This window comes from Arachis hypogaea, chromosome 19 (genome assembly GCF_003086295.3).
Source record: "Arachis hypogaea cultivar Tifrunner chromosome 19, arahy.Tifrunner.gnm2.J5K5, whole genome shotgun sequence".
Classification (NCBI taxonomy): Eukaryota; Viridiplantae; Streptophyta; class Magnoliopsida; order Fabales; family Fabaceae; genus Arachis; species Arachis hypogaea.
This window is the reverse complement of record NC_092054.1, coordinates 55,973,582-55,994,135: the sequence shown is the minus strand read 5'-3', so window position 1 is coordinate 55,994,135 and position 20,554 is coordinate 55,973,582. Positions and strand designations below refer to the sequence as shown.

The 20,554-nt window shown below is 36.7% G+C and overlaps 1 protein-coding gene and 1 non-coding gene across 2 annotated transcripts; one reads left to right on the top strand and one right to left on the bottom strand.

The window, feature by feature from the left end:
* Nucleotides 1-423: 423 nt before the first annotated feature.
* LOC112777501 (deacetoxyvindoline 4-hydroxylase) lies at nt 424-2,561 on the top strand. Its single transcript, XM_025821887.3, has 3 exons — nt 424-1,073; nt 1,639-1,960; nt 2,098-2,561. Exons 1-3 carry the CDS (start codon nt 529-531, stop codon nt 2,347-2,349), a joined length of 1,119 nt encoding a protein of 372 aa, XP_025677672.1. The 5' UTR covers nt 424-528; the 3' UTR covers nt 2,350-2,561.
* A 15,940-nt stretch (nt 2,562-18,501) lies between these two features.
* LOC112781167 (small nucleolar RNA R71) lies at nt 18,502-18,609 on the bottom strand. Its single transcript, XR_003191960.1, has one exon. It is a non-coding gene; the product is annotated as a small nucleolar RNA R71 (small nucleolar RNA).
* Nucleotides 18,610-20,554: the final 1,945 nt, after the last annotated feature.

Sequence of the window (20,554 nt, the reverse complement as noted above, 5' to 3'; positions counted from 1 at the left end):
GAATTATATATAATATTTATTTATTCTTCTTACTATACATGCCGTTTTATTTTTCCGAAAATGAAAATTTCTTTCTGCATTTGACTTTTACTTTATTATTTTAAAATTTATATATATATATATATATATATATATATATATATATATATATTTTATCCTCAAAATTAAAGAATCGTTATTACATACGAGAATATATGACTGAACCTTAGTCATGGAAAACAAGTTAAGATTATTATTGTACTATAAAAAAGAATGCGTAAAAATAAAATAAAAAATTAATTAGAAAATCAACTATGCTTTTGCAATATAAGTTGAACAATATTATAACTCAGATCAGATTCAAAAATTTTTTAATTTATTAATTATTTATTTTGACTGAACAATATATAATTATTATTACAACCTTTCTTGTGGACTTGTGGTTTAGTATATAAATAGCCCCAAGGTGGCCTAAGTTTCAAAGCATCACAGCACCTATTACAAAGCAGAAACAAAAACTAATAAGCTAAGTAGATACACAAGTACAAAATGGAGAATCCCATAATCCAACAAAGTTCAACCCATGATGAATGGGAAAGAGAGATAAAGGCTTTCGATGACACCAAACTCGGTGTCAAAGGACTTGTTGATAATGGTGTGACCAAAGTTCCTCTAATTTTTACAAAATTTCGCGCATCCAAAGCATCGTCACCGTCATCTGACGACGAGTTTCTTCAGGTTCCAGTGATTGATCTCGGACTTATTGGAAATTCGTCGAAAGATACCGGTGGTGTTGCAAGAAAAGACATCGTGACAAAGGTTCGTCAAGCTTGTGAAAAATATGGGTTTTTCCAAATCGTGAATCATGGGATCCCCCAAGAAATTCTTGATGAGATGAAAGAAGGAACTCGTAGGTTTCATGAGGAGCCAAATGATGTGAAGAAAGTATATTATAGCCGCGACAGGTTAAAGAAAGTGAGATTTACGAGTAATTATGACCTATATCAAGCAAAAGCAGCAAACTGGAGAGATTCTTTAATTTCTCTTATGCTTCCTGAGCCTCCGAAACCTGAGGAATTTCCTGAGACTTGCAGGTAATTATGATACTACTAGACAGTGTTTGAAGTAACACTCTATCATGTATAATATATAAAATTTTATACTGCATGATGTTATTCTTTATTTACTAATATTTCAAATAATTATGATAAAGACCAATCCTTTATATAAAAAGACCAACGTTTTAAAATAAAAGACCAATCTTTTATATATTAATTTTTTAATTATTTATATCTGTTTGATAATTTATTTTATAGTATATATATATATATATTTAAAATGTTTATCTATTATCAAATATTTATTCTTTTTAATATAGTCCAATTTGTACGTGTTGAGATATTATTTGAATTATTATTTATTTTGGTATTTATGCTTTATCAATAATTTAATTAATTATTTAATCAATTTTATTCGAAATTATAAATAATTTATTATTATTATTATTATTATTATTATTATTATTATTATTATTATTTAACTTGAGAATACAAGAGAGTTACGATACAAAAGAGTTACACGACAGAAACAAAGTTATAGATGATTTTGACTATAAGAAAGTCATGACGTATAAATTTAAACAATACAAATTTATGACAGGGACATCACGATTTGTTATTCAGAATATGCTTACAAATTAGGCCTCACCCTATTCGAGTTGCTATCAGAGGCTTTAGGACTGAAGCCTAAACACTTGGAAGAAATGGAGTGTGCCCAAGGAATGTTTCTATTATCTCACTACTACCCAGCATGTCCTGAACCAGACAAAACAATTGGAAACAAAGCACACACAGACCCAAATTTCCTCACTATTCTTCTGCAAGATCACACTGGTGGCCTCCAAGTGTTGGTTGAAAATCGCTGGATTGATGTTAAGCCAGTGGAGGGAGCCTTAGTCATTAATATTGGAGACCTAACCCAGGTGAGTAGTAATAATCATTTTCCAATTTAATTAATTTGATGAATATAACCAGTGTCGGAGTTTGAGCTTCTTTTAATTATTATTTTGGAGGATCCAAAGAGATTCAATTAAAAGAGATCATTTATTTTATGTTTCAGCTTGTCAGTAATGACAAATTCAAGAGCATCAAGCACAGAGTTTTAGCACCTGGTGCAACACCAAGGATATCAGTGGCTTGCTTTTTCACCACTAATACTATGTATCCAACTAATAGACTTTATGGTCCCATAAAAGAAATATTATCAGAAGAAAATCCTGCCATTTACAGGGAAACAACTATAAAAGATTTTACTATCCAATTCGATTTAAGACTTGGAATGACCCCGACACTCGAGTATTACAGGATTTGAAGTAACCTTCCATCCTCCATATATATTTGAAGTATAGCCTTTAAGTATAGTCATATAATATATAATAATATATTATATATGTGTGGTTGTTGTTATGTTATTACCCGTTTGGTATGCTTGACAGAATAAGGTTCACAGTTTAAATAAGGTCTGATAATATTGTATTTGATGTAATGTATGCTATATGAAGAATAAATAAAATATTTATAATATACGGTGTGTGGTTGTTAGTTGTTATCACATTGCCTATTTTGAACTAATAAAAGAATAAAGCGCAGATAATACAAGGAATGAAAGGATAAAGCTTGATATTATGATGAGTTCTTATAAATCTGTAAAGTGATTGTTTCGGTACAATTGTTAATTTATACAAGGGATAAGTACTTTTTTTCGTTCTTAAGGTTTGGGGTCGAAATCAAAATCGTCCCCGACCTTTTTTTCTTATTAAAATCATCTTCAACGTTTAAAAACGCTTTAAAATCATCATTATCCGAATTTTTGGACCAAAATACCTTTATCATCATTATCATCATTCTCCTCTTCACCTTCCTCACCCAACCACCTCCACTGCCACCAACATTACCACCACAATCACCACCACCAACACAAATACCACCACCAACACCAACACCAAGAACACCAAACAATAGCAACAACACCATATCACCACAACCACCATCAACACCAACAACACCACCACCACCACCATCAAGCCCCTCACCCCCTCACCGTAACCCCCCACCCCCTCACCCCACTCCCTCATCCTCTCACCCCCTCACCGTAACCCCCACCCCCTCACCACCGTAACCCCCATCCCCTCACCCCACTCCCTCACTCCCTCACCGTAACCCTCCACCCCTCTTCCTCATGCCCCTCTCTTCATGGTCATCATCATCATCAACAGAAAATTCAAGAAAAATCCAGTTCACAGTCAGAAATTTCACCAAAAATAATCAACAAATTAAGCAACAACAATATTCCACAACAAATTTCACCAAAAATTCAAAAATTTCACAAAATATTCAGTTCACAGTCACAGAAGAAGAAAAAGAAGAAGAAGCGGTGGTGGGGTGGGGTGGTGCGGTGCGGTGGTGCGGCGGTATGGAGGAGAAGAAGAAGAAGAAGAAGGTCGTGCGGTGGTGCGGCAGGACACAAAGCAGCAGGGCAGGGCGGCGGTCCCCCTTCTCTCCCCCCTCCTCCCCCCTTTCCTTCTCTCCCTAGTCCCCACCCCCTTTTCTTCTTCTTTTTTTTATTTATTTATTTTATCTTTATTTTATTTTATAATTTTTTAATAATGAAGGGTAATTTGGTAAAACAAATAAAATTGAAGTAAAAAAGGACGATTTATAACGTTTTGTAACATTGATGATGATTTTAATAAGAAAAAAAGGTCGGGGACGATTTTGATTTCGACCCCAGACCTTGGGACGAAAAAAGTACTTATCCCTTTATACAAATAAGTACGATATAAAAAGTGGATAAACAAAAATTTTTTATATGAATTATATTTATTTTTTTCATATTTATTTTTTATTTACTTTTTAAAATTGCTTCATAAATAATTATAAAAAGATAAATGTATTTTTATAATTATTTTTTTAAACAATTAAATAATTTTTTTATTCTTATAATAAAAATATCCTTTTTCAATAATAATTAAAATTAAAATGAAATCAATCTAACAATTTAAAAAAAAATAAAATAAAATCAAAATCAATTAACCAGAAAAGTAATCTCAATTTAAAAAATATTTATGTTTGCTCTTATTTTTTCAGCATCCAAATTCATTGTTGTACCAAAAATGATAAACAAATCTTAACCCAAGCAAAAGCTCAGAACTAGTCCTCTTTTCCTTTTTTTTGGTCGCTTGTTGCTTCTCAAACCCTGTCTCCGTTACGTGTTCCCCTATCTCACGTCGTTACGTTGTCCTACATTTGCTGCTCTGCATCGTGCCATTGTGCTATCGCCGTCTTACCTCAAGCCATTATGCTGTCAACACCCTGCCTCGCGTGGTCGCGTTGGCTACTCCCTTGGATATGGCTCACTGCTCATCTTTGCACCCTTGATCTCTTTTTCATTATGGCGTTGCTGGTTCAAGTAAGCTGCAAACCTCCTCTTTTCCCTTCTGATAGTCTCCTTGTAAAACCTGGTTATTTAATAAATAATTAACTCATAAATTAAGATTTGTTCTAGAAAATAAGAAAGGTAATTTTTATGGTTTAATATGATAGAGAAAATTAAAACGAGAATTTTGACACTAATTTTAAAAAATTTGGCCCAAAATTGGGCCAAACGGACCAAACCAGTCGAACCAAATCCAAACCGGACCCATGGGCCCAACTAACCCACTTAACTTAGTGAGCTTCAACTCACTCTCTCTTCCTCATTCAGCAAAACACGCTGAAGCAGCCATGGAAGGGAAGAAAACTCTTCCAAAAACATAAACCCTCACTTGAAATTCAATCCACCATAACTTTTGATCGGAGTTCCGATCGTCGCACTGTTTGCGGCCACGCGACCGTGACGTCGAGCTCTACAAAGCCCACAACTTTATTCAAGAGGTAGGCCACAATTTTATTTCAGTTTTCTCAGTCCTTGAATTTGAAATTTTTGGGTAAAAAGTGTTGAAATTTTGAGTTTTTGATGTTATAGGATCCAATTAGCTTGAAGAAAAGGCTTAGCCTCACCCCTTTGATCCTTGGGTACGTTAAGATTCTCAACTCTAAGTAAAATTCTTGAAGTCTTTTGTTTAGTTATTGAGTTGTTATGTTTGGATGTGATATTGTGGAATAGGTAGTGTGTATATGTATATTGGAGCTTGATTGAGGTTTTGGAAAGCTTTGAAGTGGAGCTATAATCTTGAAAATCTGTTGGTGAGGTTTTGGAACCTTGAAGGTTGTGGAAAAGTTGAACTTGGAAGTATTCCGGGTTAAGCGGAGAATCGGCCAAGGTATGGTTTCGGTTTCCTGTATCTAAAATGTAATGTAATGTGATAACTTAGGCTAGAGACCCTAAGATATGAATTGAATTATTGATATGGTTGATTAGTTGGTGTGGATTGTATTATTATGTATGTGGTTAGTGATGTTGGAAGTTGTAGTTTGATTGTGTGATGTGATTAACTTAATATCATGTTGGGGGCTAAGTGGATGTGGTAATTGATAAGAGTAATTGATAATGCTTGTTATGTATTATTGACTTTGGAAAGATTGGGGGTTGCGGATGAAGTCTTGTTGATAGAGTATGTAATTGGTATGTGATATTGATTTGTATGTATAATGGTTGATTAAGTTGTGTATTGTTGGACTTGGATCATTGAGTTGATATTGGTAAAAATGGAGAATTGATGTGTTGTGGATTGAAGGAGGGAGTTGGAATGTGGTTAAGGCTGAATTGGTAAGGTTTTGGTTGGTTTTAAAAGGATTTGGAAGTGTATGTTTGAAAATTGAGGCTTGTCAGTTTTGTTGAAAATTGTGATTTTGGCCCAACTTTGGCGGAGCATAACTTAGTCTCCGGAATCCCGATTTGTGTCAAAATTATCTAGATATAAAATTGGATCCGATATATTTATGTCGTTCAAAGAACGGAGGAAAATATTTTAAAATGAGGAAGTTATGCTCGATCAAACTTTGGTGTGTAAACTGAAAAATTGGGACTTAGCAGCTTTTTTTGTGTTGCTGCATTACATGCGTACGCATGCATCCCATATGCGGGCAAAATCACATGCCCACACGTATGCGTGACATGGGGATTTTCGTGTACGCGAAATTCACATGCGCAACTGATGAGCAGATATTTTATACGCTTTTTGGCATCATTTTCATATAGTTTTTAGTATGTTTTGTTTAGTTTTTATTAAGTTTTTATAGGTTTTAGTGTTAAATTTACATATTTGGATTCTACTATGATTTTTTATATTTTTGTGCAATTTCAGGTATTTTTTGGCTGAAATTGTAGAGCTGAAGCAAAAGTCTGATTCAGAGACAGAGAAAGCACTGTAGATGCTGTCCGGATCTGACCTCCTTGCACTCGGAAGAGCTTTTCCGGAGCTACAAAAGTTCAAATGGGGCTTTCTCAAATTGCTATGGAAATATGACTTCCAGATCTTTTTAGCAATATATAATAGTCCATATTTTGCTTCGGATTAGAAGGCCCAAAACTGGCGTCCAACGCCAGCCTCCTGTCCCCTTCCAAGCGTCCAGCGCCCACAGAGCAGAGTCCAGCGTCCAAACACGCAGAGAGGACCCCCTAACCAGAGTTCAATGCCCTAGAGGCCTCATAGCACGTGGATCTCATCAAAGCTCAGCCCAAACACTCACCAAGTGGGCCCCAGAAGAGGATTTTAGCACTAGAAAGACTGTTTTACCCTTACTAGTCAACTGTTTAGTATTTAAGAGAGTTTATTTATGTTATTCGGAGATCTTTGCCATCCTGACTATCATTTACCATTATTTCGAGTTTCACTTTGTATTTTCTATCATTATGAGTTTCTAAACCTCCTAGGTTGAGGGGAGGAGCCCTGCTGAGTCCTATGAATTAATAAAAGTATTACTGTTTCTTCTTCAATCCCTGTTTGATTTATTTCTAAGATGTATACTCGTTCTTCAACATGGTGAATAGGATGATCAGTGACAATCAGCTCTATTCATCATACTAAGACAAACGTGCCTGACAAACACCCGCTTCTACTTGGGTTCGTGTGAATACGTGAATGGAAAGCGCGAACTGCCAACTATGTTTATACATCTCTCAGACGGCTAATCCACGACTTCGTTGGGGACTTCTTGAGACACCAGTTTAGTCAATTTCTGGGGAGATTAGGGTCTCCGTGGTATAGGCTAGAATCCAAAAAAGTAGCATTCTCTAGAATCCTTGTCTGTGGCATTTTTTGTAGGATCGCCAAGAGAATGAACTGCTAGAGCCTCACCCTTCATCAGATTGAATGACCACGGCCAATGGTGTTCAATCTGTAGCAGAGGAGATCAATGACCACGGCCCATGGCGTTGATCACATACAGCCTGCCATAGAAGAAATCACTCACAAGTAGAGAAGACAGTAATACCAAAGTTAATTCAGAAAGACAAAGCAACTCCAATCTTTTACCTTATTCTTATTACTGATTACCCTTTTTTTAGTTACATGTCTTCATAGTATCTGATCTCACAATTCTAACAACCTTCTGATTTGCCTGACTACGACTTGCAAGATAATCATAGATTGCTTCAAACCATAATCCTCGTGGGATCGACCCTGACTCGCTCAGGTATTACTTGGACGACCCAGTGCACTTGCTGGTACAGCTGTACGAAATTGTGAGAATTCGTGCACCAAGTTTTTGGCGTCGTTGCCGGGGATTGTTCGAGTTTGGACAAACTGACGGATTGTCTTGCTCCCTAGATCAGGTAATTTATTTTATTTTATTGAGTCTTTTAATTTTATTTTCTTCTTCTTCTTTTTTCGAAAATTATTAAAAACTTTTCCAAAAATTTTTTCTTTTCTTTGTTTGATCTTTGATTTTGTTTGAGACTTTCCTGTTTTCTGTTTTTCAATTCCAGAAATTTTAAAACTTCTTCAAAAACCTTTTTCAAAAATTTTTATTTTCCTTATTAGATCTTTGTTTTTTGGTTTGAGTCTCTTTGTTTTTGTTCTTGGTAATTTTCGTTTCTTTGAATCTTTGTTTTTGTTCTTATTGTAATTTTCGATTTTTTGGTATCTTCCTTTCAAAATATTTCAAAAATAGTTTTTCTTTGGTCAAATCTTGTATCAAGTATTTAAGTTTGGTGTCTTCTTGTTACTTTTCTTTTAAATTTCGAAAAGTGTGTTTTGGTTTTCTAAAAATTTTAAGTTTGGTGTCTTTTATATGTTCTTGTGTTCTTTAAGTTTCTTGAGTCTTGTTCTTGGTGTTCTTGTCAACCTTCAAAGTGTTCTTATTTTTCTTTGTGTTTTGATCTTAAAATTTTTAAGTTTGGTGTCCCTTTGTGTTTCCCTCCAAAATTTTCGAAAACTTGGGGCATTAGATCTAAAAATTTTAAGTCTTGAATCTTTTACTTGTTTTTCTCTTTCATCATTAAATTTAAAAATAAAAAAAATTATCTTTTTTATTTTTATTTTAAATCAATTTTCGAAATTTTTATCTTATCATATCTTAGTTTTCAATTTTCAAAAATAAAATCTTTTCAAAAAATTAAAAATCTTATATTTTTCAAAATCTTATCTTTTTCAAATTTCAAATTTTAAAAATCATATCTTTTTCAAAATCAAAATTTAAAATCTTATTTTTTAAAATTATTTTCAAATCTTTTTAATTACTTATCTTATCTTTTTCTAATTTTAAATTTTAATTTCAAATTTTTTCTTATCTTATCTCTTATCTTATTTTAAAATTCAAATCTTTTCTTAATTAATATCTTATCTTCTCTCTCTTCTTTTTCAAAACTTCCTAACTAACTTTTTTCTCTCTCAATTTTCGAAAACTTCTCCTCCTTCTCTCTATTTTATTTTCGAAAATTCACTAACTAATTTTCAATTCTTTTTAAATTATTAACCTTAATTTTTGAAAATAATAAATAAATAAAATAAAAACAAAAATATCTTAATTCTTATTTATCTTTTCTATTTATACTTCTCTACTCCTATCCCCCTGTTTTTAAAGTATTATTCTTCTCTCTTCTTCCATCTTCACTTTTCTTTCTCTCTTCTTTCTCTCCTTCTTCACATCTAACTGAAAGCTCTTTAGTCCAAGTAGCACAAAAAGCTTTCTTTCTTTCTTCTTCTCTTCTTGTTTATGACCAGGAATAAAGAACCGCTTTTAACTCCTAGTCCTGAACCTGATAAGACTCTAAGGAGGCGTTTACAACAAGCTAAAGCACAACACTCTAGAAGAGACCTTTCAGAAAACTTTGAACAAGAAAAGGAGCATGGCCGAACCTGAAGGTGATGCCAGAAAGGTTCTTAGTGACTTCACCATGCCTACCTCTGACTTTTATGGTAGAAGTATCTCTGTACCTGCCATTGGAGCTAATATTTTTGAGCTTAAGCCTCAGTTAGTCTCTCTTCTGTAGCAGAACTGTAAGTTCCATGGACTTCCAATGGAAGATCCACATCAATTTTTAGCTGAATTCTTACAGATCTGTGATACTGTAAAGACTAATGAAGTTAATCCTGAAGTCTGCAAGCTTATGCTCTTTCCCTTTGCTGTAAGAGACAGAGCTAAGATATGGTTGGATTCCCAACCAAAAGAGAGCTTAGAGTCTTGGAAAAAGTTGGTTAATTCTTTTCTAGCTAAATTCTTTCCTCCTCAAAGGATGAGCAAGATTAGAGTGGAAGTTCAAACCTTCAGACAAAGAGAAGGTGAATCCCTCTATGAAGCTTGGAAAAGATACAAGCAATTGATCAGGAGATGTCCTCCTGACATGCTCTCAGAATGGTCCATCATAGGCGTGTTTTATGATGGTCTGTTTGAGATGTCCAAAATTTCATTGGACAGCTGATAAACCATTATTTTATGGTTTATATTGTGTTTAGTTGTGTGGTTTTATCAAATCTTTACCCATTTATTCATTAAATTAGCATGTATTTACAATTCCTTCCCAAAATTACTCCATGGTTGAAAGCTTTCTTCCTAGAGATTTTTAACTATGTATTTTAATTCTCCTTTATTCCATTCGATGCCGTGATCTGTGTGTTAAGTGTTTCAGGCTTTATAGGGCATGAATGACTTGGAGATTGGAAAGGAGGCTTGCAAAAATGGAAGGAACACAAGAAATTGAGGAGATGACCAGCGAGAAGCGACGCGGACGCATGGCTCACGCAACCGCGCGAAATAGAGGAAATTGCAGTGATGCGCTCGCGTGCTTGACACGAACGCATGGATTGTAAACTGCACAAGCGACGCGAAGGCGTGGACGACGTGCACGCGTGGCAAGGCAAAACACTGGATGACGCAAATGCGTGGATGACGCGATCGCGTGACGTGCGCGATCTGTAGAATCTGCAGAATTTGCTGGGAGCGATTTTGGGCCCTGTTTTGACGCAGTTTTCGGCCCAGAAAAGTAGATTAGAGCCAGGGAACATGCAGAGACCAGAGAACAACATTCATTCTGTATAATTTTAGTTTTAGATATGATTTTACTCCTTCTCTAGTTTTTCTCTCTACACATTCATAGTTCCTAGGATTTTGATTCTATTGCTTTTTTGGATTGGGATATTGAGAAGAGTTGTTACCTCCGTCAAGACTTCATCATTCTAGTTTGTTTCCTTACTTGTCACTTACTCTTTCATATCCTTAATTTATTCAGAGTTACTATTGGATTATTTTTAGAATTTATTAATACAAGATCTATTTTTATTTTTAATTGAACATTTTGATTATTATTCATAATGTCTTTCTTCATTCCCTTTTCTTATTTTGCGAAGTTTACATTCATAATGAGCGAGTAGTTCCATAACTTGATTGGGAATTGGTTGAAAGGAGGACCTTGAGTTGGAATGCTCAAGAGTAAAATTATAGTTGGGTTTAGCGTTGGGTCGCCCTCTAGTCACTGACACTAGTCCTTCCCAAGGGAGAGGATTAGAACTTGTGAGTAGAAACTGACTTCCAACTTGCTTAACTTTACTTTATCTGGTAAGGGATAACTGAGCTGACAACCTTCAATTATCAATTAATCTTGAGAGAATTCCAACAAGGATAGGATTTTCGACTAATTTACTCCCAGTCAAGGTTTTTATTTAAATTACATAAATTCTCTGATTTAATTTCCTGTTTATCAACTCAAACCATTTTAGAAAATATCTGATTAATAAAATAGCACACCTTTCTGCAACTCGTTGGGAGACAACCTGTGATTCATACTCCCAGTATTTTAATTCTAATTTTGTGACAACCCTTCTAAATTGATAAGAGGATTTTTGTTGGTTAAGAACTGTACTTGCAACATATCTCTTATAAGAATTTCTTAACCCGCCAATTTCTGCCACGTCAACAGCTCTACAGGTGGATCACTCTACTTGAAGAAAACACCTATAGAAGCTAGAGAACTCATTGAAATGGTTGCAAATAACCAATTCATGTACACTTCTGAGAGAAATCCTGTAAACCATGGAATCTCTCAGAAGAAAGGAGTTCATGAAGTTGATACTCTGAATGCCATATTGGCTCAGAATAGGATATTGACCCAACAGGTCAATATGATCTCCCAGCATCTGACTAGAATGCAAACTGCAGCTGGCAGTACTCAGGAAGCTTCTCTTGAAGAAGAAGCTTATGGAGGAGGTGAATTACATGGGAGAATCCTATGGAAACATCTACAATCCTTTATGGAGGAACCATCCTAACCTCTCATGGAAGGATCAACAGAAACCTCAGCAAGGTTTCAATAACAATCAAGGTGGAAAGAACCAGAAAAGGTTCAATAACAGACCATCATTCTCATCTTCTCAAGGGAATATGGAAACTTATAAGAGAGCCTTTCTGACTTAGTTACTCTGATTTCCAACCTCTCTAAGACCACTCATAGTTTCATGAATGAAACAAGGTCCTCCATTAGAAACTTGGAGGTACAAGTTGGTCAACTGAGCAATAGGATCCCTGAGACTCCTCCTGACACTCTTCCCAGAAACAGTGAGGTGAATCCAAGAGAAGAGTGCAAGGCCATAACCATGGAGGTAGAGACCAAACCTGAGGAGAATGGGAAGGCATTGAACGCCAGTGAAGAAGCCTTCATTGGGCGTTCAACGCCCTCAATGGCAGCAAGCCTGGCGCTGAACGCCAGTGAGGAACCCCTCACTGGGCGTTCAATGCCCAACTAGGCAAGCTTTCTGGCACTGAACACTAGTGAGGAACCCCTCACTAGGCATCCAACACCCAAACATGCAGCCGTTCTAGCACTGAACGCTAGTGAGGAATCCCTCACTGGGTGTTCAATGCCCACAAACCCAGGGAAGCTGGTGTTGAACGCCAGCAAGGATATCCCTGCTGGGCGTTCAACGCCCAAAACACTAGAGGGACTGGCGTTTAACGCCAGTAAGGGTGCCAGCAAGGGCGTTCAATGCCCAAAGAGCTATCAGAGCTGGTGTTGAACGCCAGTGAAAGCACACCTTTTGAGTGCTTAAGTCCCACTCAAGAAACCTCTAGCCCAGAACCAAAGGAAACCATAAAGACCATTGAGGTTCCTTTGCATGCACTTCTACAGTGCATTAGTTCTGATGAATACTCATCCTCTGATGAGGATGAAGACACTAGGGAAGAGCAAGTTGCTCGGTACCTAGGAGCTCTTATGAAACTGAATGCCAAGTTATTTGGTACAAGGCCATCGGAGGAAGAATCTCCACTGCTTACCAAAGAATTCCATGCTTTGGTTCAGCAGAGGCTACCTCAGAAGCTTCTAGATCCTGGACGCTTTCTGATTCCTTGCACCATAGGCACCATAACCTCTGAAAAGGCTCTGTGTGATCTAGGGTCAAGCATAAACTTCATGCAACTCTCTGTAATGGAGAAGCTGGGAATTCTTGAGATACAAGCTGCACACATCTCATTAGAGATGGCAGACAACACAATGAAGAAGCCATATGGCTTAGTAGAGGATGTCTTGGTAAAGGTTGAAAATCACTACATCCCTGCAAACTTCATAATCCTAGATATTGGAGAGGATGAGGATGAATCTGTCATCCTTGAAAGACCTTTCCTAGCCACTGCCAATGCTGTCATTGATGTGGCTAAGGGAGAACTAATCCTACAAATTGGGGAGGATCACATCTTGTTCAAGATGTCTCACCCCAATCCTCCTTCTAAAAGAGAGATAACTATGCAACACCAAGTGTTCTAACCCTCTCTTTCTGTGCAAAACTTTACAGAACCCCTAGACATCAATTCTAAGTTTGGTGTTGGGCAGCCCTCAATAAGCTCTAAGCACAAAGGTACTAAGAAAAAAGTACCTAAAGGCTGGAGGGACAAAAAAGTCCCAACTGAAGTCCTCTCACCTAGCATGAGAGTTGTCTTCACTAAGAAGCCAGCCTTACCACATACAGTGAGTCGTATCCTGTCTCTAGAGCATGTGAAGCTCATTCATGAGAGGACAAGATGAAAGTTTATTGTAAGGGGTAAAAATCTGAGCCCATACTCACCTCCGTAAGGAGCTAACCGTCAAGCTAGTGACGTTAAAGGAGCGCTTGTTGGGTGGCAACCCAACCTTAATTAATTATTTCTATTTACTTTCATTTTGATTTCTTTCAGTTATCTTTAGAGTCATGATCATATGCAGCAGTCAGAACAGAGACAGAATTTCACAGCAGCAAAAACAGAACACTCTGGATGGAGTGTTAAAGTTGAACGCCAGGTAGAGTATCCCTGCTGGGCATTCAACGCCCCTCATGGGCAGCATTGCTGGCGTTGAACGCTAGCCAGGGAGCAGCCCCTGACCATTCAAACGCCAATACAGAGAAGCAAAAAATCTGGAATTTCCTAGCCTCTCAGGACTAGTGGGTCCCACAGCTTCTTTCACCTACCCCAATTATTCCTTCTTACTTTCACACTTCCCCATACACACTTCCCTATAAACCCTAGCCCAATCACATCCATTTACTTCCCCAAATCGATCAAAACTCCCACCAACCCCCACCCACTTCAAAATCAAATTTTCCACCCAAAACCCCACCCATGGCCGAACCTACCCATTCCCCACTCCTATAAATACCCCTCTTCATACCCTTCATACACACACCTCTCATACACTCATAAAACCCACAAGGCCGAGCCCTCTCTCTCCCTCTATATCCTTCTATTTTCTTCTTCTTCTACTCCATTCTTCTCTTTTCTTTATTTTTCTCGAGGACGAGCAAAGTTTTAAGTTTGGTTTTTTAAAAGCATAGCTTTTTTCTTTTCATTACCATTCATGGCACCCAAGGTTGGAGACTCCTCTAGAAAGAGGAAAGGAAAGGCAGCAGCCACCCTCTGAATCTTGGGAGATGGAGAGATTCATCACCGATGAGCGGATAATTTATACGCTTTTTGGCATTGTTTTTAGTATATTTTTAGTAAGATCTAGTTACTTTTAGGGATGTTTTTATTAGTTTTTATGTTAAATTCATATTTCTGGACTTTACTATGAGTTTGTGTGTTTTTCTGTGATTTCAGGTATTTTCTGGCTGAAATTGAGGGACTTGAGCAAAAATCAGATTCAGAGGTTGAAGAAGGACTGCTGATGTTGTTGGATTCTGACCTCCCTACACTTAAAGTGGATTTTCTGGAGCTACAGAACTCAAAATGGTGCGCTTCCAATTGTGTTGGAAAGTAGACATCCAGGGCTTTCCAGCAAAATATAATAGTCTATACTTTGGCCGAGTTTAGATGACGCAAAAGGGCGTTGAACGCCAGTTCTACGCTGCTGTCTGGAGTTAAACGCCAGAAACACATCACAAACCAGACTTGAACGCCAGAAACACGTTACAACCTGGTGTTCAACTGCAAAAGAAGCCTCTGCACGTGGAAAGCTAAAGCTCAGCCCAAGCACACACCAAGTGGGCCCCGGAAGTGGATTTATGCATCAATTACTTACTTCTGTAAACCCTAGTAGCTAGTTTATTATAAATAGAACTTTTTACTATTGTATTTTTGATCCATTGATCACGTTTGGGGGCTGGCCATTCGGCCATGCCTAGACCTTCACCACTTATGTATTTTCAAACGGTAGAGTTTCTGCACTCCATAGATTAAGGTGTGGAGCTCTGCTGTTCCTCATGAATTAATGCAAAGTACTACTGTTTTTCTATTCAATTCAACTTATTCCACTTCTAAGATATTCATTCGCACTTCAACATGAATGTGATGAACGTGACAATCATCATCATTCCCCCACGAACGCGTGCCTGACAACCACTTCCGTTCTACCTTCGATTGAATGATTATCTCTTGGATCTCTTAATCAGAATCTTCGTGGTATAAGCTAGATTGATGGCGGCATTCATGAGAATCCGGAAAGTCTAAACCTTGTCTGTGGTATTCCGAGTAGGATTCTGGGATTGAATGACTGTGACAAACTTCAAACTCGCGAGCGCTGGGCGTAGTGACAAACGCAAAAGGAGGGTGAATCCTATTCCAGTATGATCGAGAACCTCAGATGATTAGCCGTGCTGTGACAGAGCATTTGGACCATTTTCACAAGAGGATAGGATGCAGCCATTGACCACGGTGATGCCTCCAGATGATTAGCCATGCAGTGACAGCGCATAGGACCATTTTTCAGAGAGGATGAAAAGTAGCCATTGATAATGGTGATGTCCTTACATAAAGCCAGCCATAGAAAGGAGTAGGACTGCTTGGATGAAGACAGCAGGAAAGCAGAAGTTTAGAGGGACGAAAGCATCTCTATACACTTATCTGAAATTCTCACCAATGATATACATAAGTATTTCTATCTTTATTTTCTATTTATTCATTAGTATTTTCGAAAACTCCATAATCAATTATTATCCGCCTGACTGAGATTTACAAGATGACCATAGCTTGCTTCATACCAGCAATCTCCGTGGGATCGACCCTTACTCACGTAAGGTTTTATTACTTGGATGACCCAGTGCACTTGCTGGTTAGTTGTATCGAAGTTGTGAATGAAAAACGATTTATTAAGACGTGCGTACAGAGTTTTTGGCGCCGTTGCCTGAGATCACAATTTTGTGCACCAAATTTTTGGCGCCGTTACCGGGGATTGTTCGAGTTTGGACAACTGACGGTTCATCTTGTTGCTCAGATTAGGTAATTTTCTTTTTGTTTTATTTTCAAAAATTTTTCAAAAATCTTTCAAAACTTTCTCATCTGTTTTTGAAAAAAAAATAAATAAAAAATTTCTTTTAAAAAATTTTTATTATGTTCTTCAGAATTTTTAAGAATGAGTTCTAGAGTTTCATGAAGCATGTTGAAGCCTGACTGGCTGTAAAGCCATGTCTAAATTCATTTGGACTGGGGCTTCCAACCCAACATTATCAAGAGCACGCTAGTTGTTGCTAATCCACCTGCTGCTGTTCCAGATCCAAAAGATTTACATGCTAAAGCTTGACTGGCTATTAAGCCATATCTAACCCTCAGATTGGAGCTTTAGACTAAGAGTACAAGATTCCTGGAATTCATATTAAAAATTTTGGAATCCTTATTTTTCTTTTTCACACTAATTTTCGAAAAATATAAAATAAAAATACAAAAAAATCACAAAATCATAAAAAATTCAAAAATATTTTGTGTTTCTTGTTTGAGTCTTGAGTCAATTTCAAGTTTGGTGTCAACTGTATTTTTTCTAAAAATTCTCTGCATTTTTCGAAAATTCATGCATTCATAGTGTTCTTCATGATCTTCAAGTTGTTCTTGATAAACCTTCTTGATTGATCTTCATATTATATTGTTTTGTGTTGTATGGTGCTTTTCATATGCATTCTTGAATTCTTAGTGTCTAAGCATTAAAGATTTCTAAGTTTGGTGTCTTGCATGTTTTCTTTGCATAAAAATATTTTCAAAAATAAGTTCTTGGTGTTCATCTTGATCTTCAAAGTGTTCTTGGTGTTCATCTTGACATTCATAGCATTCTTGCATGCATTCATCATTTTGATCTAAAAATTTTCATGCATTGAGTCTTTTTCATGTTTTTCTCTTTCATCATTGAAAATTCAAAAATCAAAAAAATATCTTCCCCTTTTTCACTCATAAATTTCGAAAATTTGGATTGACTTTTTCAAAAAATTTTTAAAAAAAGATCTAGTTGTTTTTATGAGTCAAATCAAATTTTCAATTTAAAAATCTTATCTTTTTCAAAATCTTTTTCAAAAATCAAATTTTTTTCATTTTTCTTAGTTATTTTCGAAAATTTTAAAAATATTTTTCAAAAATCTTTTTCTTATCTTTACCACATAATTTTCGAAAATAACATCATCAATTAATGTTTTGATTCAAAAATTTCAAGTTTGTTACTTGCTTGTTAAGAAAGATTCAAACTTTAAGTTCTAGAATCATATCTTGTGATTTCTTGTGAATCAAGTCATTAATTGTGATTTTAAAAATCAAATCTCTTTTTCAAAACTAATTTCAATCATATCTTTTCAAAAATATCTTTTTTTTCTTATCTTTTTCAAAATCATATCTTTTTCAAAAAAAATTTGATTTTAAAATATCTTTTCTAACTTCTTATCTTCTTATGTTTTCAAAATTGATTTTCAAATTTGTTTCAACTTACTAACTAACTTTTTGTTTGTTTCTTATCTTTTTCAAAACTACCTAACTAACTCTCTCTCTCTAATTTTCGAAAATATCTCCCTCTTTTTCAAAAATTCTTTTTAATTAACTAATTATTTCAAAATTCAATTTTAATTTGTTTCTTCTTTTAATTTTCGAAAATCACTAACCATTTTTCAAAAATAATTTTCGAAAATCCTTCTCTCTCATCTCCTTCTGTTTATTTATTCATCAACTAACATCTCTCCCTTACTCACCAAAAATCCGAACCCTCTCTCTCTCTGAGTTCAGATTTTCTCTTCTTCTTTTCTTCTACTCTTCTTTTCTTCTTCTACTTACATAAGGGAACCTCTATACCTGGGCAAAAAGGATCCCTATTATTATTTTTCTGTTCCCTCTTTTTCATATGAGCAGGAGCAAGGACAAGAATATTCTTGTTGAAGCAGATCCAGAACCTGAAAGGACTCTGAAGAGGAAACTAAGAGAAGCTAAATTACAACAATCCAGCAAGCACCTTTCAAAAATTTTCGAACAGGAAGAGGAGATGGCAGCCGAAAATAATAATAATACAAGGAGAATGCTTGGTGACTTTACTGCACCTAATTCCAATTTACATGGAAGAAGCATCTCCATCCCTACCATTGGAGCAAACAATTTTGAACTGAAACCTTAATTAGTTTCTCTGATGCAGCAGAACTGCAAGTTCCATAAACTTCCATCTGAAGATCCTTTTCAGTTCTTAACTGAATTCTTGCAGATCTGTGATACTGTTAAGACTAATGGAGTAGATCCTGAAGTCTACAGGCTCATGCTTTTCCCATTTGCTGTAAGAGACAGAGCTAGAGTGTGGTTGGACTCTCAACCCAAAGATAGCCTGAACTCTTGGGATAAGCTGGTCACGGCTTTCTTAGCCAAGTTCTTTCCTCCTCAAAAGCTTAGTAAGCTTAGAGTGGATGTTCAAACCTTCAGACAGAAAGAAGGTGAATCCCTCTATGAAGCTTGGGAGAGATACAAACAACTGACCAAAAAGTGTCCTTCTGACATGCTTTCAGAATGGACCATCCTGGATATATTCTATGATGGTCTGTCTGAATTAGCTAAGATGTCATTGGATACTTCTGCAGGTGGATCCATTCACCTAAAGAAAAATCCTGCAGAAGCTCAAGAACTCATTGACATGGTTGCTAATAACCAGTTCATGTACACTTCTGAGAGGAATCCTGTGAGTAATGGGACGCCTCAGAAGAAGGGAGTTCTTAAAATTGATACTCTGAATGCCATATTGGCTCAGAACAAAATATTGACTCAGCAAGTCAATATGATTTCTCAGAGTCTGAACGGAATGCAAGCTGCATCCAACAGTACTCAAGAGGCATCTTCTGAAGAAGAAGCTTATGATCCTGAGAACCCTGCAATAGCAGAGGTGAATTACATGGGTGAACCATATGGAAACACCTATAACCCCTCATGGAGAAATCACCCAAATCTCTCATGGAAGGATCAACAAAAGCCTCAACAAGGCTTTAATAATGGTGGAAGAAACAGGTTTAGCAATAGCAAGCCTTTTCCATCATCCACTCAGCAACAGACAGAGAACTCTGAACAAAATACCTCTAATTTAGCAAACTTAGTCTCTGATCTATCTAAGGCCACTGTGAGTTTCATGAATGAAACAAGGTCCTCCATTAGAAATTTGGAAGCACAAGTGGGCTAGCTGAGTAAAAGAGTCACTGAAATCCCTCCTAGTGCTCGCCCAAGCAATACAGAAGAAAATCCAAAAGGAGAGTGCAAGGTCATTGACATAGTCAACACGGCCGAACCTGTAAAGGAGGGAGAGGACGTGAATCCCAGTGAGGAAGACCTCCTGGGACGTCCAATGATCAATAAGGAGTTTTCCTCTGAGGAACCAAAGGAATCTGAGACTCATCTAGAGACCATAGAGATTCCATTAAACCTCCTTACGCCCTTCATGAGCTCTGATGAGTATTCCTCTTCTGAAGAGAATGAGGATGTTACTGAAGAGCAAGTTGCCAAGTTCCTCAGTGCAATCATGAAGCTGAATGCCAATTTATTTGGTGGTGAGACTTGGGGAGATGAACCTCCCCTATTCACCAATGAACTGAATGCATTGGATCAACTGAAATTGCCTCAGAAGAAACAGGATCCTGGAAAGTTCCTGATACCTTGTACCATAGGTACCATGACCTTTGAAAAGGCTCTATGTGGCCTTGGGTCAGGAATAAACCTCATGCCACTCTCTATAATGGAGAAACTGGGAATCTTTGAGGTACAAGCTGCTAAAATCTCATTAGAGATGGCAGACAATTCAAGAAAATAGGCTTATGGACAAGTAGAGGACGTGTTAGTAAAGGTTGAAGGCCTTTACAGCCCTGCTGATTTCATAGTCCTAGATACTGGGAAGCATGAGGATGAATTCATCATCCTTGGAAGACCCTTCCTAGCCACAGCAAGAGCTGTGATAGATGTTAACAGAGGTGAATTAGTCCTTCAATTGAATAGGGACTCCCTTGTGTTTACAACTCAAGGTTATCCTTCTGTAAACATGGAAAAGAGGCACAGTAAGCTTCTCTCAAAACAGAGTCAACTAGAGCCCCCACAGTCAAATTCTAAGTTTGGTGTTAGGAGGCCACAACCAAACTCTAAGTTTAGTGTTAAACTCCCATATCCAAACTCTAAGTTTGGTGTTGGGGAGTCTCAACAATGCTCTGAACATTTGTGAGGCTCCATGAGAGCCCACTGTCAAGCTATTGACATTAAAGAAGCGCTTGTTGGGAGGCAACCCAATTTTTATTTATCTAATTATATTTTTTATTAGTTATTTGTCTTCATAGGTTCATGATCATGTGGAGTCACAAAAACAACTAAAAAAATTGAAGAAAAATCAAAAACAGCATAAAAAAACAGCATACCCTGGAGGAGGAGTTCACTGGCGTTCAAACGCCAGTAAGGAGCATCTGTCTGGCGTTCAACGC